General features: G+C 39.9%; 1 protein-coding gene across 13 annotated transcripts in view; it reads left to right on the top strand.

Moving 5' to 3' along the window:
• The window catches only part of usp3 (ubiquitin specific peptidase 3), a 77,970-nt gene extending 56,478 nt beyond the window's left edge, over positions 1 to 21,492 (top strand). For 4 of the 13 annotated variants that reach the window (XM_069902895.1, XM_069902893.1, XM_069902904.1 and 1 more), the window contains 5 exons: positions 5,500 to 5,618; positions 7,462 to 7,575; positions 11,128 to 11,190; positions 13,504 to 13,571; positions 19,752 to 21,492. In XM_069902895.1, coding sequence (XP_069758996.1) covers positions 5,500 to 5,618; positions 7,462 to 7,575; positions 11,128 to 11,190; positions 13,504 to 13,571; positions 19,752 to 19,920 — 533 coding nt within the window. In that variant the 3' untranslated portion in view covers positions 19,921 to 21,492. The other 9 variants (XM_069902897.1, XM_069902899.1, XM_069902901.1 and 6 more) reach the window with 9 other exon arrangements.
• Positions 21,493 to 21,916: the final 424 nt, after the last annotated feature.

Here is a 21,916-nt window from a genome sequence, read left to right as displayed (position 1 = left end):
TGTTAGTTGAGGAAATTAAAAGATGCTTTCCTAATGATATAAAAGCGTATTTAGATAAAAAGAAAGTGTAAACATGGCAGGAATCTGCTAAATTAGTGGATGAGTATGCCTTAAACCCCCCCCCTCCCAAAAAAGGTTTAAATTTGTACCAGGTAGAACCTTCCAAAAGGGTAATATGGACTATCCATGTAAGTTAGAAAATAAATCGGGAAATAGTGCTGGGGTAAAGCAACAAAAGGAAAAATCTTCAGTTCCCCTTTGCCACTATTGTAAGAAACCTAGTCACGTGATAGCAAATTGTTCTGTGCTGAGAGAAACAAAAAAGGAAGTAGCGCCAGATGCCTGAATTCAAATACATAGAATTAAAAAGGTTCTTGACCTGCTGATAACATTAGCTGATAAATTCAAATATTTTGTGTCAGAAGGTTTGGTTTTGGTAAAGGAAGGGTCACCACAAGTGACAGTGAAAATTCTTTGAGATACTGGGGCTGCCCAGTATCACTTGGGTTGAACATTGTTTTGGAGCTTGGGAGATAAGAGTGCTACGGGTGAAATAAATTTGATTCGAGGTCTGGGGAGGGGGTGTGGGGTGATCTGCACGGGTTAATGTTGAAATCAGAATTAGTTGATGGACCTGCTACGATAGGAATCCGATCAAGTTTACCAGTGGAGGGGCTTTCGTTGTTATTAGGAAATAACCTTGCAGAGGGTAAAGTTGTCCCTGTGGTGAGATTGACAACTAAGCCAGTCATTGATGAGACAGACAGATTCTGAATCTATCCAGCCTGCGCGCAGTGACTTGAGCTATGGCTAAAAAGCTTGCCAGTGTAGACGGTGCTATGAAGACTGATTTCACAGGGACCAGAATCTGTGATATTACAAATCAGCACTCGGGTTGTAATGACTTGTCGAAGACTTTAACTCCTCCTTTATTGAACCAGAGTTCTGGTGTTGTTCCTGATTTGTCCTTATTCTGAAAAGAGTTTATCATGGGGCAGGACAAATATCCCGATTTTTACTGAAGCGAGAGATGAGACTTTCTTCGATGATAAAATTAAGAAAGTGCCAGTTGGCTATTTTTTTCAAGGAAGGCATGTTGATGATGAAGTGGAGACCACCTGATATCCCTGCCACTGAAGATTGGGCAGTGGTTTACCAGGTTTTAGTTCAGAAAGTCTATAGGGATGAAATTTTAACCATGGCCCATAGCACGCCCTTGGGTGGTCATCTTGATGTGAGGTAAACTGTGTATAAAATTATTAAACAATTCTATTGCCTTGTTTAAGAAAAAAAATGACATTTTACCAAACATATCACATTTGTCAGGATGTGGGTAAACCCAATCAAAGACCCCCAGTGGCTCCACTACAACCCATTCTGGTTTTTGACTAACCCTTTTCTAAAGTTATTGTGGATTGTGTTGGCCCATCGCCCAAGACAAAAGCTGGGAATCAGTATTTAACTGTCATGTGTACAGCCTCCAGGTTTCCAGAAGCTAAAACTATTATAAATTTTTCACTTTTCCCGGCCTTGAGATCCAATCAGACTAGGGAGGTAATTTCATGTCGGGGCTGTTTCAACAGATAGTTTATAAATTGGGAGCTAACCAAATCTGCATGTCATTTCAAGGGGCCTTGAAGAGGTTCCATTCGACCCGCAAAACCATGATGAGGACCTATTGTTTTGAGAATGAGAAGGACCAAGATGAGGGTGCCTTTTTGTTTGCAGTGAGAGAGTCTGTACAGGAGTCATTAGGCTTTAGACCTTTTGAGTTGGTGTTTGGACACCAAGTTAGAGATCCTTTAGTGTTGTTGAAAGAACAATAGGTTAATGAGGATGTGAAGTTGAATTTGTTAGATTGTTTCAAAGTTTGAAGATTGTTTGCAGAAAATCTGTAAATTAGCTCGAGAATTTGAAAACTCAAAAGCAAAAAGAAGGACTGGTATGCTAAAAAGGCAAGGATGAGAACTTTTAAACCGGGGGATAAAGTGTTAATCCTGTTCACGACAAATCTCAGTCCCCTTACAGCAACATTTTCAGGCCCATGTGAGATCACGTCAAAGGGGAATGAAGTCAGCTACATAGTTAGAGCATCTGATGAGAGAAGTAAAATGCAGAGTTGCCAAGTCGACATATTAAAACCTTATTTTAGCAAGTAACAGCCTTCACCAGCAGTATTGGTTGTTGATGGAACTAGGGAGTCCGGGGCCATGAGACAGTACAAGCTGACTCTTGTGAGGGTCACTTCAAACAAAACATTGTCCCAGTTTGTCTGTCTCATTCAAGTGTTTTGCAGAATTTGGATGCTAAGTTGGCTCATCTTCAGCCCCAGGAAAATAAGCAAATGGAAGGGCTACTTTTAAAATGTAGGGACCTGTTTTCAGACGTGCCAAAGAGAATCCCAATAACTGGTCCTGATGTTGGAGATGCAAAACCTATCAAACAACATCCATATCAAATGAATGTCGAAAAGTGCAGACTGGTAGGTCAAGAGATTGAATGATATTATTAGACATTCTACCTCATATTGGAGTTTACCTTGTGTCCTGGTGCCTAAACTAGATGGGACTGTTAGATTTTGCTCTGATATAGAAAAGTTAATGTGGTAACAAAGACAGATGCTTATCCTATCCCTAGGGTGGATGATTGTATGGACAAGGTTGAAAAGGCTAAATTTCTTTCGAAGATGGACTTATTAAAAGTTTACTGGCGTGTTCCCTTAAAAGGCAGAGGTAGGGAAATTTCTGCATTTGTGACCTCGTCAGTATTTTATGAATACAATGTTTTACTATTTGGGATGAAAAATGCTACAGGGACATTCCAAAGAAAATTCTGTGAGCATACAAATGCTTATATTGATGAGTTGGTTATGGGAAATGACACCTGGGAAGCACATATCTCTGAATTAGCGAAATTGTTTGACAAACTCAAAAGCAAACCTTGCGGTTAATTTAGCTAAAAGTGAATTTGGTCATGCTACTGTGACTTGTTTATGTTGTTGGCCAAGGCAAGTTGGCGCCTGTTCAGGCAAAAGTTCCCATTCCCATGGGTAAGACAGTTTTTGGGAATGGTAGGGTATTATAGAAAGTTCTGTTAAAATTTTGCCCTTCCTTTGACTAACTTTCTGAAGAAGGGTGAAAAGTTTGTTTGGACAGAACTTTGTCAGGAAGCATTTGATAAACCAAAGACGTTTTATGTCACCAGCCTGTGCTTAAGTCACTCGACTTTGAAAAACCATTTTCTTTAGCAGTAGGTGCTAATGATGAAGCTGCGGGAGCCGTGCTTTACAAAAGAATGATGGTGATGATATTGGCCATCCAGTGGCTCACTCACTCAAGAAATTCAATGAACATCAAAATAATTATTCGACCAAAGAAAAGAATTGTTGTCCCATGTTTTTGCATCATTTCAGTGGTTACATCTGCACAGCTCAGGGAACACTTAGTGTGTATACTGACCATAATCCCTTAGTGTACTTGAGTTAAATGAAAAACAAAAGTAGACAATTGTTAACTGGAGTTTAATTCTGCAGGAATATGATTTAATGATAACTCATATTAAAGGCAAGGATAATGTAATTGCTGATCGCCTTTCAAGATGCTAAGTTTCAATTTTCAGCAAAACATTGCAAACTTATTATTTGTGTTCATTGCTGAAAATTTATATATTTGAATTATATCACGTAACAATGGTGAATGTGTTATTTCAAACATTGTAGGTTGCAGTTAAAATTATCCTCTTGCAGGTCAAAATTTTCTTTGTTGGGGAGGTATTAAGAGCTCCCATTTCATTTTGTGTGACTATTAGTTTAAGGCTTAGTACAGGCTGCAACCATTCACAGTTGTGGAGAGACTGGATGGCACCATAAGTATACATTATAGCCAAAGATGATATTCTGGAGGAAGAGCGAAGAATAGTTGTTTATGCAGGAAAGCAGGTGGTGAGAGTCACATGACACTTAAAGAAACCGCATTCATGACTTAACACCAGCCATCTGATGAACACAGAGGTGGAGTGGCTCTGTATGAAATGGACAATTTGGCTAATTCTCCCTGTCAGGGAAATTATTGCACCACCGTGGGTAAAGGAAGCAGGAGAATTGCTGTATTGAATAGTGACCAAGGTGATAGTCATTTCAACTGACCTGTGCCTGGGTTTTGGAAGCGTCATGAAAGTCACTCATTTTGTCTTTCCTACGCAAGGATAAGGGGAGTTTTGACAACTGTTTGTCAGAAAGGAATTTCTCTGCAATAAACTCGACAAGGATTCGTGAGTTTTCAGCAGTCCAGTCACTCAGTCTCTCCCACCTCCTTTATAACTATTGGACATCAGTTTAAAAGTCTGAGTTTCAACACAGGATTTCTAAGACTGAACTTTGGAATGACTGCCCAGAATTGTGCACACACACAGATGCAGAGAGAGAGACATACAGATGCGTACAGGCGCAGGTGCAGACAGACACCACACACCAACACACATATATTTGCGTATTGTTGGGGTTTATTTAATTATGTTATATTAGTAGTTATTAATAAATATATTGTTTTAAAATAAAAACAATAACAGTCTCTTGGTCAATTTCTATTGCTGCTGGTATGTGACGTAACAACTGTTAAAGACTACTAATTGCAACAATGCAGGAAATTATTGCAGCAAGATATTCAATGAAAATCCTTGCCAGCACTTGTGATTCCATTGTTTCATCCTCCTTCTGTGCCAAAGTTACTGACAGGTTTTGTGTCATTTAGTGAAAGTGGATATCTTCACTCTTTTCCAAATTCTGGGCCATACAAATGAGTCCAATTATTTTTTTTTGGAAAATTTTATTTATAAATGAGTCCAATTATGAATATATTAGCAGTTTCAAATATACTAGGAAAGCTAGTTACCTGATCTCATGATTCGGTCAATTTGTTTGTGTTTGTTTCCTTACTTGAAACCAGAAAAATCCTGAGTGTCTTCTACAGGAAGCAAAATTTGCCATCTCAGGTAAACTAAATTACCTTAAAAACATTTTGTTAATATATCTAATCATTGGGTCACATTGTTGCAAAAGGCTACAGGAATTTCTTCCCCGTTCACCTGGCCTGTGTCCCAACTCAGAAATTTCACTAGACCTTTTAGTCAATTAGGGTGAAAACACTTTAAAAAATTTTTGGAGAAGGTATGGTTTTATATCCTCTTTATTACAGAAATAGGAAAGTTGTGGAATGTGAAAGGAAAGTGTATTTTAAATCTTGGAAGGTTCACCAATGTGATTTTGGAGTACTGAAGGCATTGCAAATTGCACCTGCCCATATAGAATAATTTAGTAGTCTTGGAGAGTTAGGCCTGCGGTTCCTGCAATCAGGCACCTCCATTGTATTAAACTATCCATTGACTATATAATGTATACTTATGGTGCCATCCATTGAACACCTGAACTGAATAAAAGCATTTATACATTTTATTTCATTTTTGAGGTATTGTACCACAGTTACAAGATATTTTTTGTTGCAGATTGCCTACGTAGTTTCACAGACTTAGAGGAGCTGGATGAAACTGAGCTGTACATGTGCCATAAGTGTAAAAAGCGACAGAAGTCCACCAAAAAATTTTGGATTCAGAAGTTGCCAAAGGTTAGTACTTGTTTGCAAAGCAATAAGGCTGCAAATACTAGAAATCTGAGAGCAAACCAGAACATTCTGGAAATGTTGAGTGGAGCAACATCTACCCACAGAAGGGAACGGATAACATATCAAGTCGATATTGAAACTGGATCATTGATCCGAAAGATGAACTATCTCTCGCTCCGCATAATGCTGTTCTACTTGCAGTCTCTTCACTTTATGGTTTTTGTGCTTTTAAGTAGTCAATTTGGTTAATTACATGTTCTGTCATTATCAATTTCTTGATCCTCTTAAGGTCTGAAATGCTTCTGAGCCTTTAACCTGCTGCTCCTTTGGCAACTTCATAAGTCCTTCCTTAGATTTTTTTTCCCCTGTTATCCCTTGATAGTCCATGTTTTGTTCTTTAAATCAAAAATATTCTTCATTTCCAATAATTTAGATGCTGTTGTGTATTAAAAGGCACATGAGAACAATTTATTTGAAGTCTGCCTGTTCTTAGATTGTAGATATTTACTTGTATTTATTAATGATTCAGAATGAATTTTCAGTCTTGAAGAGTAGGGTGACGTGACCAGAATATTCTTAGGAATTTATTATAAAAACTTAGTTTCCTAATTAGATTTTTTGCCAAATTGAATTTTTAAAAAAAATTTAGACATACAGCATGGTAACAGGCCATTTCAGCCCACGAGTCAGTGCTGCTTAATTTACCCCCAATTAACCTACATCCCCAGTACATTTTAATTTACCCCATTATCTTAATCCATTGTACTTGTTTTAATGACGGCGGGGACAAACTGGACAGAACCAGGCTGCTTCAAGCACTATATATTGTGTAAGAAAGGTCAATATTTTTTCTCATTTATCTGGAGCTTCCTGTCAGAAATCAGTATTTATTGCTCAAGAGGCGGTGAGTCATTTTCATGACTCCCCACATTCCCTCCGCTGAATAAGAGGAAGCAATTATAGTACTTAGACCAAGCACCGATGAATGTTTGGTGGGGGGGGGGGGAGTCTTAACCCTGCTGTTGCTGTGCTGTCCTCATCTGCCTTAGTAGTAGAGGCAATGTATTTGGGATGTGTTGCTGTTAGTTTAGTCTAGACATGTCACAGCATTGTATTTGGTGGAAAGAGCTAATGTTCAGGCTGACGGAAGGGGAACAAATTAAGCAGCCTTCTGCGGTACCTAAGAGGAGATTCCTGGATCTGTTGAAACATTTTGGGGCAGTTCAACAGCATAGTTTTCTTTATACCTGATTATTCATTATACTGTTGTGATTGGTCTAGATGTGTTTCGGGTTCTCATTATAATCTGCGTCATAAATCCATAATTTTACTTTTTTTATGTACAAAGTTAAATACAGATCTTAAATGAAAATTAGTAGACTTAGTAAATTTTTATGACCTATTTTATTCACACCCTCCCTTTGTCAGTGCCCCCACTCCATGTCTTATGAATGGATTTTTTTTCTTAATCTTTCACTTTATGGCCTCCAGGTGAGATAAAATTCAATTTAGTAAATGTTGTAAAATTCTGCATTTGAAGAGTAATTTGCGCTGATGAGCTTTAATCAGAAAATATAGTCAAAAAGGAATGAAATTAAACATCAGCAGGTTTTCCCATTTAAATGCTGCAGATCGTTATTGAATGAAGATCTACCGGGACCAATGCCTGAAGAGGGCGCACAAAATCAGTGAACCGGTGCGGACTCGAAAGGCCAACAGGGCCTGTTTCCGCTCCGTAAATGGTTATATGGTTATTTTGTCTGCTTTTGTAGGAAACTTACTTTGCAAACTAACTAAGTTAGTTTACAACCTTTTAAAACAGAGCCTTGTTATTCTTCCGCTTTAGGTGCTCTGCTTGCATCTGAAGAGATTTCATTGGACAGCTTATCTGCGAAATAAGATAGATACGTACGTGGAGTTCCCCTTGCAAGGCCTAGACATGAAGTGCTTCTTATTGGAGGTAAATGCACTTGTAAATCAAACTGGCAAACAATTTTCATTGTTAGAAAATAACTCCATTGGCCTAAAGACATATATTTAGCAATATCCCACAGATGCATGATAGAGCTCTAAACACAAGATAAATACCTGCCTAAACTTTGAGAAAGCCTGGCTGTACACTGCTATACCTGGAGCCTGCTGTGGACATCTAACATTCTCCCAGAAATAAATCTCCTTTGACATGATGAGGCAATATTAGTTGTGGGGTGGGCCAGGGTTATTGGTGCAGCTACTCAGTGCTTATAGAACCATAAAATATTACAGCACAGAAACTGGCTCTTTGGCCCTTCTAATCTGTGCCAAAACATTTTTCTGCATAATCACACTGACCTGCACTCAGTCCGTAGCCCTCCATACCCCTCCCATCCAAATTCTTCTTAAATATTAAAAGTGAGCCTGCATCCACCACTTCAGCTGGCAGCTTGTTCCATACTCGCACCATTCTGTGTGAAATTTTCTCCTTTCACCCATAACCCATAACCCATGACCTATGGTTTGTATCTCACCTACCCTCAGTGGAAAAAGCCAACCAATATTTACTCTGTCTATCCCCCCCCCCTCATAGTTTTAAATACCTCTTATCAAATCTCCTCTCATTCTTCGACACACTCAAGTGAATAAAATCCTCACCGGTTTAACCTTTCCTTGTAATTCCGTTCCTGAAGTCTGGGCAAAGCTTCTTTGCACTCTTTATTGATATCTTTCCTGTAGTTAGGCACGTTTGGTGTAGCGGTTGGTGCAACGCCTTTACTGTGCCAGTGGTCGAGACTGGGGTTGAATCCACGTCTGTGTGAGTTTTCCATGGGGGCTCCAGTTTCCTCCCACCATTCGGAACGTACCGTGAATGTAGGTTAATTGGGTGTAATTGGGCAGTAGGTCTCGTGGGCCAAAATGGCCTGTTACTGTGCTTTGTCTAAATTTTTTTAAAAACAGCAGACATTTCTCCAAATTTGGCTTCACCAATATCTTATACAACTTTACCGTAGCATCCCAACTCCTGTACTCAACATTTGATTGACGAAGGCCAATATGCCAAAAAGCTTTCTTTACAACCCTATCCACCTGTGACACCACTTTCAGGGAATTATGTCTCTGTATTCTCAGATCCCTCTGTTCTACCTCACTCCTCAGTGCCCGACCATTTAATGTACATGTCCTTTTTTGTATTTGAGGCTGCATCCTGCTAGTGCTGGGCTTTTGAAATTGCTCCATTTTGAAACAAGTCCGATCCTATGGTCTTCCATGTCACTACATTGTTGAGTATGATTGAAGCCACTGTCCCATTTCTGATTGACTGCACAGTTTTCGATAGAATCTCTTTCAAAATTCTCTACATTAACAGAGTGAATGGGCAGCCTCTCCACACTAAACTAACGGATGGATTGCAGCTATGCAGCGTTGGAGGGCAGAGTATCAGGTTCAGTGGATTCACAGAGACTAGACTGGACAGAAGAGTTACAATCACCTAACTTATTAATGCACGGGAGACAAATGGAGAACGTTAAATGGTACTCTTACCATTTCACTTGAGCGACGATATAGACATCTCGAATTCTGGATGGACTCTGACAACAATAAACCTGTTCTTGACCCGCTCACATTCTGCATACAGGGACTCTTACACATGCACCCGGTTCCCTGACCAACGGGGTTGCAGCTCTCTGTGAGTACCGACCTATCACAGTACGAAAGCCTCAGCTTCAGTGTAGTCCCCAGTAGAGACCTGGCATGAAGTGATGTCTGGAGGTTAGACCCCGAGGCAGAGAGAAAGAATGTGCTGTGCATTGGTGTTCTATACAGTGCTAATCTGTGCTTCTAGCCAATAATGACCCTAGGTGATTTAAATTAGCCAACGGTAAGGTGTGCACTAATGGATGGCTAGAATCCAACCTTGATTGACAGGTGATGTGACTTCTGAATAAGATAGGGAGGACACGTGACCACCTGCAGTACACACATTCCAGACAGACAGGGCCATGTTTTCTCCACACAATTATCCTTTATATTTACACAGTTGTTTACTTATTCTTAAAAAGGAGCAAGTTCTGATTGAACATTGCTTGTCAGACCAGTGTTGTTTTTTTTTGTAGAAACCAATCCCAACTTGTGAACACAAATCAATGCAAGAAGAAAGGAAATGACCACAATAAAAAGTTCAATGGTCAGATTTATTGTCCGAGGGTATACATGACATTGAATACAGCCCTGAGATCCCTTTTCCTTCCTGCAGGCCAGACAGAATTTCTATTTATCGATAGCGCAAAAAAAGACCGGCTGAATCTATAATGGAATTTTATAAAAATCTATAAAAGACAAAAACATGCAAACCATAACGGTTCTTGGATTTTGAGGTGTTTCGGTGGGGGTTTTTTCCGCTAATTCCATTTTAGTGCTTTTGTGAAATTTGCAAATGCTGGTTTCTGTATCTGTTCATTTGCCTAAAATATGAATAGCTTCATAATTTAAATGGGAGGAAAGCTTTGAACATGTCTTCCAATCAATGTTTGTTTCTTTTGTGGGTTTATCAAAAGGAGTCTCTTTGTAATCATGAGGGTGAATTGAGACTGTTTTGTGATGTCACAGGTTGCCAAGTTACTAGGCAACAGTATGAAGTGGTCAACATGGATCAGTTTCTCAGTTGGATTGTTTCCACAAAACAAGCAGTGGTTGAATAATTAGCACGAGTTTCTGTGGAGACAAAACGTAGTGAACTGGGCATGAAATACAATATTTGACCTAATTCGGCATTAATCTAGAATTCTTGGAAGCTACTTAAACATTAACTGCAACATCATTGCATTGGATCTGTCAAATGGGTCTTATTGGCAGGGAACCAACAATGGATGTATGAATGTCAATGTCAACTTGGGGAAAGGTGAGGCTTCAGGACAGGATGGGTTGAGGAACTGGTTCTTTGTTCACAATCCCTCCCCTTCCCCTTCCCCCCCCCCCCACCCCGAACCAAGCAGCCTCCATCACCTGCGTCGGGGCTGCCCAAACTTTTTAGCTCGCGGAAGCCTTTTGGGGAGCACTTGGAAAACACAAACATCAATCACCAATTAGAATTTAAAAGACCTGCTATATACACAAGCATAATATGAAAGTAAATAAACTCTCCGTTCTCCATGTTGAAATCATTTATTGCCTCTCATTTACATTTAATGGGATGAATGGAATTGTTTCATCCTCACAGGTCTTCTTAATGTTGGGCACAATGTTTGATAGCTGTATCCTTATGTCATGAGCGGTCGGTTTCTGTATTTTGTTTTTGTTGCTTCATAATATGAAAATCCAGTCTTACACATGGAAGTTGTGGAAAATGGTAATAGGCAATGCACAGCAGATTTTGCCAAAGATGGATATTGTTCATCCAGGCTCCATCTGTGTTTCCCGTGGAATGGCATTCTTCATCATGCAGTTATTGATGGAGTTAAGAATTTCCCCAGTTGTGTGCCCTTGCAAAGTTCTATAAAGAAGCATGTCTTCCTCAATATTCTTCTCGTACACACAGCTAACAAAGACTAACAGCACTGGAAGACCTGCTACATCGGTTTCTTTACACTTGATTTTTCAGGTAAAGTCATCTTCATGAAAAAAGTGTGGCACCTCAATACTTGCTTCAGATGAATTATCCTGTCTCCTATGTTTTTAAGCCAAGAATCCATGGTTTTTCATACAGTACTGCACAGTTCTGCACATTCTTTCAGTTTAAATTTTAAAATGTGGCCAGCCTCACGGCAAAAACAAATCTGAGTCTCATTGGTTGAAAATGGCGCCTTGAGGCTTGACGTCTGCGCTGCTAATGTCAGGCCTCAAAACGCCATTTTGTTTTTTTTTAGCATCGAGGCAACTGTTTGCTGCTGTCGCTGAAGTACGGCGATTTAAAGACCTAGGTAAAAAGTAATTTAAGAAAAAACAGTTATTACAAGTTTTAGTTATTACTACTCATTTCTTCCGTTCCTTTCAGAGGAACCCAGTTTGGGAAACACTGGCCTATACCATCCCCATGGTATAGTATTGCCAGGTCACAAAACTCCACTGCCTTGCTATGAATCTCCAGAGCCTTTATTCCTTTTATGCCAAGGTCCAGCATCCATTCTAAACTGCTGCTCTTCCTCCAGCCTCTTGCTGTGCAGACCTAGAACTGACTATTTCACCATGACTTTTCAAAGTAGTTTGCCAGCAATTGTGAATGGGGTTACTCAACATAAAATGAGGAAGTCATTTCTTGGCATCTGATCGAAAAATATTTACGGAAATACATGAGAACTTCCTGGTCCTTTGAACAGTATCATCAAATAATGATGCGTTCTTCAGATCAGATTTCAGATTCTAATTTATTGTCCGAGTACACATGGATGACATCGCATACAACCCTGAGATTATTTCTCCTGTGAGCAAGGCAGATTTACCACTAATTCATAGTGCAAAAGAAAAACTGTGCTCAATGTTGTAAGGTAAAAACATCATGAGTTGGGACCAGAGAAGGAGTCACCCAGTACTAAGGAGTAACAGGATGCAGGTGTGACCTTGTACGCTCAAGATAAGTGTGGCACTAACAAGAATGATGTGCAGCAGACTAACAGAGAAGGGTAGCAACAGCTTATTCATTGGACAATGTAATGGTATGATAATTTACTAAGTGCGTGTCCTGGGGTATATAAAAAAAAACACCACTTGCTGATATCGTTAGAATGCGCCTTCTCCAACTAACACTGTTAGTTGCAGGTGTTACAATCCGGTAATAAAGAACCTTGATTTCGACTCAGTCTGGTGTCTGACTCACTCATTCTCGAACAAAGCAGACCTAACAATGTACACATTTAAACAAATTAAAAATATGTAAAACTGCAATTCAGAGGAAAAAAAGTTAATAAAATGCAAATGTAAGTCCTTTAACGAGTCCCAGATTGAGTTTGTCATTGAGGAGTCTGATGGTGGAGGGGGAGCAGCTGTTCCTGAACCTGGTGGAGCGAATCTTGTGGCACCTAGACCTCTTTCCTGAGGGCAGCAGCGAGATCAGAGCGTGCGCTGGGTGATGCGGATCCTTGATGATCGCTGCTGTTGTCTGACAGCAGTGTTCCCTGTAGATGTTTTCGATGGTGGGGAGGGTTTTGCCTGTGATGTCCTGGGCTGTGCCCACTACCGTTTTGCCGGGTTTTACGCTTGGAGGTATTGGTGTCCCCATACCAGATCGTGATGCAGTCAGGGTCAGCGCACTTTCCTCGCACTGCTGTAGAAATTGGCCAGAGTTTCCGATGTGATACCAAACCTCTGCAAACTTCTGATGATGTAGAGGCGCTTCACTCACTTCCTTCATGGTGCCATTAGTGTGTAGGGTCCAAGAAAGATCCTCCAAGATTAGTGACTGTCATTCGTCCAAAAGAACAATTCTGTTTGACTGAATGTTGTACTTCAGATGTAGACTGATGCTTCCACCAACGTTTTCCCTCCACAACAAGGTCCTTGATAAAGGCAGCGCAGTTAGTGCAATACCTTTACAGCGCCAACGATTGGGATGAGCGCTCTCTGTAAAGAGTTTGTACGTTCTCCCCATGTCTGCGTGGGTTTTCCCCGGCGGCTCTGGTTTCCTCCCACCGTTCAAAAATGCACCAGGATTGTAGTTCATTTGGGTGTAATTGGACAACAGAGACTCATGGCCCGAAAGGGCCTGTTACCGTGCTATACGTCTAAATTTAAAAAAAAAAGAAAGACCAACCAACTAAACAACTGATTTTTAAAAACTCATGGGTTAAGGCTTTGGGAAGACCTTGGGTACCTCTAATGGGACTAATGAGTGAAAACCATTTTTAACACATTATGTTCGATTTGCAAGAACAGTGAATCATTGATTTAATGAAGATCTTCTCATTCCCCCATTCTCCAGCCAGAGAACAGTGGTCCGGAGTGTTGTCTGTACGACCTGGCAGCAGTGGTGGTTCATCATGGTTCAGGGTGAGCACTTGCTTTTCATTCTCTCTCACGGTGATTACACTTTGAAGACAAGTGTAATTAAACTGACCTGATGTGGAGTAAACTATTCTGGGAACTAAATGTGACAAACAGAGTGGTGAATTCTCTCCAAAGGTCCTCATCAGACATTTAACTTAAATAGTGAGCGTCGATCAAATGAAGATATTAACTTGATTCTGATGGGGAGGAGAATTAATTTACACATTCGATTCTTGAATATACTGTCATCCCTCCAGCAGTATCAACGGTTAATCAGGTTAATGAAATTACTAATGAGATAGTGTAAGGTAAAACATCATGAGATGGGAATGTGTAGGGAGTTACCCTGTACAGGGCAGTAACAAGAAGGGGAGGTGTCCTTGTACTCCTGTTAGGTAAAACATCATGAGATGGGAATGTACGGGGCAGTAACAAGATGTGAATGCATCCTTGTACTTACAAGATAAGAGAGACATTGATGGATTGAGAGGCAGGAAGCTAGCAGGGAAAGGATAGCAACAGTTTTAGTCATTGGACAAGTAATGATATGATGATGTTCTAAGCATGTATCCAAGGGTATAAAAAATCACCATTTTGCTGATAACGGCAGAATGCATTCTCCGACTAACTTTGTTAGTCGCAAGTGTTACAATCCGGTAATAAAGAACAAAGAACCCTGATTTCGACTCAGCCTGGTGTTTGTCTCACTCATTCATGAACAAAGCAGACCTAACAATTGCCCACTAAATGCAAAAACATTGAAACTGGGCAAACAGTCATAATCTTCATTTTTTTTTAACCTTTCCATCTGCACATGATTCTTAATGATTTTAAACAGTTATTTCAAGGCCTTCTAAGCGTTTTTATCATTATTGTAAAGCTGGGCCGACTTACAAAATCGCTTCCTATTTTGTATTCAGACCACATGTCTTGTGGATTAAAAATTGAATGTGTTTTTGGATGTATGTCAGTATAAACAAGTACATACATGACCAAATGGTCTGTCATCATTTCCTCTTGTCTTGCGACCTGCTATGGACTTTTTTTTCACTTTGTTTTTAGTAAGAGCCTTATACTGTTCTCTCTAGTAGTCAGCACTGACTAGTAACCTACACACCTGTCCCTCTAGAATTGTGGTACAAATGTTAATTTTGCACCTCCGTAGTTACAGGTTTGTTAGGAATGGACTTGTAAGAGTGAAACCTAACTCTCAACTGCTGTTACAAAACTGGTGACCACCTGGCTTCCTCTGTCTGCCCCAGGAGTAATGTGTTCACATGCTGGCCCGTACACAGCAGGTGTCAGAGTTGTGGAGGAGCATGGTGACCCGCTCTTTTCATCAGGAGGTAAACTGGAAATGACTGATGAAGGTGATGAGATCCAAAAGAATTGAGGACACTCAGACCCTTAAAGCTACTCTAAGCGTGGTAATGAATTAGTCACTTAACTGCTAACCTAAAGTAAACAACAGTCATCTTGAAAACCCACTGGACGCCATCTTTAGAGCCAGAGATTTATCACATGACCACATTGGTTACTTTCAGTTGAAATTGTCGCTCAGCAAAGTGATATTTTAAAAAATCCCTTATTGCTACCTGTAGTTAATATTTTTAAAAAATGTATTTGTATTTCAGGAAACCATAGAGAATAACATGTTTATGTGTGTTCTTTGATTGGAGTAGAATGAATCAGCAAATAACTTACAAAGAACCTTTTATATTCTTCATTGAAATTAAAGTTGAAAGATGGAGATAGAGGCTGCCAATTGGATAAAATTATTCTGGTGCCTGACAAGTTAAAGACCGTTTGGAAGGAGATTGTTCAATGTTAACTCATGCTGTCCTCTGGAGCATAAATTAGCAAATTAAATGTAGTGTTGAATTTTGTTTCAAGGTCTTTTGACTGAAAGAAGCACTTCATTTAACTTTCTGCTAATGTATCTCTGTTTTATGTCTGAATGAAGTGAATTTTGTGTAATATTGCACTTTATAACATGATGATTGAATTTTGATGAAGATCTACCGGGACCAATGCCTGAAGAGGGCGCACAAAATCAGTGAACCGGTGCGGACTCGAAAGGCCAACATGGCCTGTTTCCGCTCCGTAAATGGTCATACGGCTATATCAGTTGAGCACAAGGCTGCTTTAATGTTGCTGAAACCAGAGACCTCATCAGATGCATCTTGGCCAACATGTCGAGACTGGGGAAGCATTCGAGATGAGCTAAGAAACTTATACCCACTGAATGAGGAAAGATTATAGGAAGTTCAACTCTTTAGTTTTGAAATAAAGTGACTGGGGCCTATTCTGTAGAGGTGCACCCTTAATGGTTTTGGTAAGTTGCATCCAGGAGAATATTTCAGGGAATGCTTGACTACCAAAGATGAGGCAGGATAACTTGAGACATATGGAACCAACATTCTTGACTATAATGATCAGGCCTTTGAAATGAACATCTGACAGCTAATTGGAGTACAATTAAAACAAGAATACTTGTGAGGCTAGGTCACATATAATCTTTTCATACAATTTTACATGGACAGAATTTTCTATGAAGTAAATTCTAGGATCAAACCTAGGAGATTATACCCCCAAAAAAATCACATATAAAAAGATCACCTATGAAAAGCAATTTAGCTCAAACCTGTGAACCAAAGTAAAGGTTCACCACTTACCTGCTTAAATTCTCTCCTATGGTATCCGTTTTTGTTTGTTTAATGTGCACTGACAGATGAGAAAAGATCTGGTCATAATGGTCTAAACACTGCACATTGGAATTGGCAGATATATAGACAGTATTCATCCTGGAAATTATCTTGGGGAATCAAACTGAGCAACTGTTCCTGGACTATGTTTGGAGGCAGGTGATTTACCAAATACCAGCACGTTAATTGGGGTATGGGTGCAGTTCAGTGTGCAAGGCTGGAGCTGTCCTGTAAAGGATGGAGAAGTGTAAGGTGAGTCACAGGGAATTCTTTTGGGAGTCCCCTGGCCTGTGCTTGGACAAGGGTAACAAGTTTACTGCCATACACATTGTACTGATATTCTTGCTTGCTGCAGCCAGACAGGGAGTATGAGTCACTTGCTAAAATTCGGAGTCCATTCAGCTGCCCTTTCCTACATTCTCCAGTGTGGAAAACAGTTGAATAAAATTTGACACATGACTGATGAGTAATTGAAGGAATTGCAGAGAACTTCAGTGTGGAGGAATGAAGTTAGGAACTGAATTCAATGAAGGTAAACTACAACTCAGAAACAAGCCCATCAGCCTGCTACGTCCAGGCTGATCTTTTATCCATTTGCCTGCATTAGAACCATATTCTTCTATGCCTTTCCCATTGAAATGCCTCTTAAATGCAGTGATCACGTCTGATTGCACCACCCTATCTGTCACTGCATTCCAGATATCAATATATTTTAAAAAATTTAATCCTCAAGTTCCATTTAAAACTCCATCCTCTCACCTTAAATCTATGCTCTCTTCAGATAATCTTGCCACCAGAAAATGCTTCTGATAATTTTCTAACAAGTCACTCCCACAGCCTCCTTCACTCCAGTCTATTGAATCTCTCCTTATAATGAAAGTCCTCCAATCCCAGTCAACCTTCTGGTCAATCTGCTCTGCTCTCTCTCCAGTGCAATCACACCCTTAGCTGTCCAGTCTGCAATTTTGTAATGGTATTATTTTTGTATTTTAATTATTTGATTTTTAAATGAGAGATGTACAGAATGAGCCTGGCTTGATTGGATGATAAAATTGTGCATTTGCTATTTCAGTCATTATTCATTAATGTGAAGTGGGTTCCTCTCGCAGAGCACAAAGTCCTTCCAGTTTTTTTGCTTTAACCATAACCATATAACCGTTTACAGCACGGAAACAGGCCATGTCGGCCCTTCAAGTCCGTACCGGTTCACTTCAACAACTCCACCCATTGGAGGTTGTAGATCCATTGGAGGTCGTAGATCCATTGGAGGTCGTAGATCCATTGGAGGTCGTAGATCCATTGGAGGTCGTAGATCCATTGGAGGTCGTAGATCCATTGGAGGTCGTAGATCCATTGGCGATGATCTTCCAGAAATTGATAGACTCTGGAGAGATTCCAGAGGATTGGAAGGTTGCCAATGTGGTTCCGCTCCGAGGGACTGAAGGCCGTTCTGCGTACTCAGGAGTTCCAACATTTGCCCCGGTGCAATGTAGATACCTTCCCTCATGCTTGCTGCCCTTGTAGGTTGTAGACGTCATGGGGTTTGGCCTGGTGCTGGCAAAAAAGGCCAGGTTGGAACAGCATATTGTGTTTGCAATTATCACTGAGGTGTTTATTGCTTGAATGCAGCCACTTTGGATGAGGCAGACCAAATTGCACGTCATAGAACGGGTATCGTATAACATGATAGCAGGCCTTTGGTCCAATTTGCCCACGCTGACCAACATGTCCTACCTTCACTAGTCCTACCTACTTATCCATGTATCCATCCAGTTTTGTCTTAAACATTGCAATACCTGCTTCAGCCCCTTCCTTGTGCAATCCATTCCATACTCAGCACCCTCACTTTTTTTAAAAAAAAAGTGACCCCCTTGGGTTCCTGTTAAATCTCCCCACTGTCCTCGAGATACTCATTCTGTCAAAAGTCTGTTCACCTGATTTATTCATCTCATGATTTTGTACAGCCCTCACCTTCCTGTGGTCCAAGGAATAAAACCTTAGCCTGCCCAATTTCTCTTGATAGCTCAGGCCCCTGAGTCCTGGCACAATCCTCCTAAATCTTCGTTAACCCCTATCCAGCTTTATCAACATCTTTCCAGGAGTAAAGTTGAAATAAGCAAAAACTGGAGATGCACAGTAGGCTAAGCAGTATCTGTGGAAAGAGGAACTTCTCTATTCTGATTGAAGACTCTTCATCATATTGTAAAGCTGAGCTGACTTACAAAATCACTTCCTATTTTGTATTCAGACCACATGTCTTGTTGATTAAAAATTGAATGTGTTTTTGGATGTATTTCAGAATAAACAAGTACATACATGACAAAATGGTCATCATATAACCATATAACAATTACAGTACAGAACAGGCCATCTCAGTCCCTCGAGTCCATACTGATTTAAGTGATCTCTAGGTCCACCGACCTGCACCTTGCCCATAACCCTCCAATTCCTCACATCCATGCAACCTATCCAACCTCCTCTTAAATGACAAAATTGACCCTGCTGCAACCACCTCATTCCTCTCAGCCGCCACTCTCTGAGTGAAGGAGCTCCCTCTGATGTTATTTCTAAACTTTTGCCCCCTAACCCTTAACTCATGACCCCTTGTTCCAATCTCCCCTGCCCACAAGGGGAAGAGCCTATCCACATCTACCTTATTAATCCTCCTCATAATTTTATACACCTCTATCAAATCCCCCTCAACTTTCTACGCTCCAATGAATAAAGACCCAGTCTACTCAATCTTTCTTTGTATTCTAGATACTCCAATCCAGACAACATGTCAGTAAATCTTCTCTGCCCCCTCAGAACTAGGAAATAAGTAACCTTTTAAATTGCAGACAAGGTGAGATAGTGGGAAATTTATGGGCAGAACATCCTTCCTGCAATTTAAGTCTACAGTAACTTATTTATAATCCAGGGTTGAAGGAAATGCTTTTAGTCTGAAATGTGAACTTTCTCTTTCCACTGATGCAGTCCAATCTGCCCAGTGTTTTAAGCACTTTGATTTTATACCACGTGTGTATGTGGGTGAGAAAAATGAGTGTTTGAGCTTTTCATTTGCCCCAGATTATGTGGTGCTTGATTTTTCAATAATACAATTCTATAAAATAAATAAGGATAAATTAGAGCCCCTTTTTCCCAGGGAAGGAGTAGCAATCACTAGAGATGGGATGTTTACGTGAGATATTAGGGCAAGCTTTTTTTAAAAAAGAGTTGTGGGTTTCCGGAATGCATTTCCGGGGTGGCAGTAAGAAGGCATTTAAGAGACTCTTAAATGTACAAAAGAAAAATGAAGGGTTTACTTTTTTTTTGGTAGGTATAACCACATCAGGGGTTGAAGGGCCTGCACGGTGCCGCAATGCAAAGCTAAATACAAAGCTTACACAATCCTAAATTGCGCAATTTTACGAGGTAGATTGAAATTGAAAAATGTGTTCTGAGTGGAGCAGTAACTCTATTTTTCTTTGCCTCGTAGAGTTGGCTCAGGTCATTACACTGCATATGCAACTCACGAAGGGCGCTGGTTCCATTTCAATGACAGCACCGTTACGTTGACTGAAGAAGAAACTGTTATGAAGGCCAAGGCCTACATCTTGTTTTATGTGGAACGGCAGACCAAATCAGGATCAGGCACCAAACATTAATGCAACCTAACACTTTTTATATGCAAGTGTTTCCCAGCAAATACTGAATTGGAATGCGCACAAACAGTTCTACATTTCCACAAGTACTTGATAGCTCAAGACTTCTTTTCATCTTGCACTTTTAAATTGCTGATCAGAATTCTGTTTATTGTAACATTACTCGAGCTGATTCAGCGATTGAGGACGCCTGGTCTAATTATAACCTTTCACAGAATATTTTGAAATCTGTCGTGGTTGTTGATCAAGAATTTGGTCGCTCTGACAATTAAATTTTAAAGATGGTCTCTTTCATGTAGATTGTAGGATAGCATTGGTTGCCTTCAAGGTGCATTTACATCAGGATTGATTCAAACCGATTGCATAACTTTGTGACTTCCAAATTAAATCAACATTCAGCTTTTAAGTAAACCTCCCTGTGGTGGACAGAATGATAGAATGGTTTGTGTAACTGCCTAAAAACACAAGAATGTGTGTGAGCAGCAGGCTGTTATTATTTTCTTTGCTCCATCCAGCAAGTTCTCTGTATATTCAGGACCCCTGTGATCTCTGTGTTATCATTTATACAAAGTGTGAATGTACCTCGACTCTGCAGTGCTATACCTTGAACACTTGCCCAAGATTTTTTTATCGATTGTCCTATTTTTGTTCCCGTTTCTCGTGCGACCATTGTAAACTGGTGACCCAGAGCAAAGAGATTCTGCTCCACCCTCACCTGTGTTGCACAATTGAATCTGCTTTTACATTTTAGTTCGGATACTCGACTATGGTTTTAAAAATATAGTGCCATTTTCCTGATGCATTGTGAGACACTATTCAATCTTTCAGAAAACAAGTTTTTTTTTTAAAAAAATGATGGATCAAAAAAATAAACCAAACGGAGTTTTTAAGCATTTATCCCAATACTTTGCTGGGCAGAGTTGGGTTTACGTACGATTGTCCGCATCCCTCAGATTTGGCTGGGAGATTGGCTTTTAATGTTCAGTTTTTAACCTGATCAGAAGAAATGGAAAGATGCCAGGTTACTTGAGAGGAAACTGGGCAGAGCGGCCTATCTTTAATACAATGTGCGTGCAACTTACAAGAGTGGAATACAGCGTTCAGAAGACGTTACTCCTGTAAAATGGTATATTTTCATGGCAGAATGAAGTCCTTTTTAATCTCATTAATTCTGCAACGATAGCTCAAGTAGTGGTTTTGGAACTGAACGTTTAAATCACACGATGAGATGAAATGTTGGACTTGCATGTGGATGTACTGTACCAAACGGCAGCTGTAGCAAGAAAAGGCAACACAAGCAGTTTGGTTTTCAACAGATCAGTCTCTTAAATGGGAAGTACACATTCTAAACTTGAATCTGAATATTACAACTGTACAAACATATTTAAACATTAAAATTTTTTGGTTGCAAAATATGAACTGACATTGTAATAACATGAAATTTATTCAGTTTAAACCCCACAAAAAAACTGATTGTATATGTACTATAATGGCTGCTTTTAATATGGTATGTATATTAGTAAATGTTCATGCACTGTTTCACTGATAGTAAAGTCCAGTGTTAATTATGCAAAACTTTGTATTTTATCTTTAATTATGTTTTTCATAAACCCCTCTCTACAGTTTTTTTTACATTTAAATGTCATCTCGGATACTGTACTTGTTAATAATAATTAGCTTGTGATCTTGGGATTTAAGGCCATAAGACACAGGAGCAGAAACGGGCCATTCAGCCCATCAACTCTGCCCCACCATTTAATCATGGTCTGATCCATTTTCCCACTCAGCCTCACTGCCTGGCCTTCTCCCCACTACTTTTGATATCCTGGCTAATCTAGAACTAGGGGAGATGTCTGCATCCCTCAGAGGCAATGAATTGCTAAGATTTGGCTGCGAGATTGGCTTTTAATGTTCAGTTTTTAACCTGATCAGAAGAAATGGAAAGATGCCAGGTTACTTGAGAGGAAGTCACTTGCCACTCATCTGAAAAGGACATTGG

The sequence above is a fragment of the Narcine bancroftii genome, chromosome 11 (assembly GCF_036971445.1).
Source record: "Narcine bancroftii isolate sNarBan1 chromosome 11, sNarBan1.hap1, whole genome shotgun sequence".
Taxonomy (NCBI): domain Eukaryota; kingdom Metazoa; phylum Chordata; class Chondrichthyes; order Torpediniformes; family Narcinidae; genus Narcine; species Narcine bancroftii.
The sequence above is the reverse complement of the archived record's forward strand: the minus strand, read 5'-3'. Positions and strand labels throughout refer to the sequence as shown.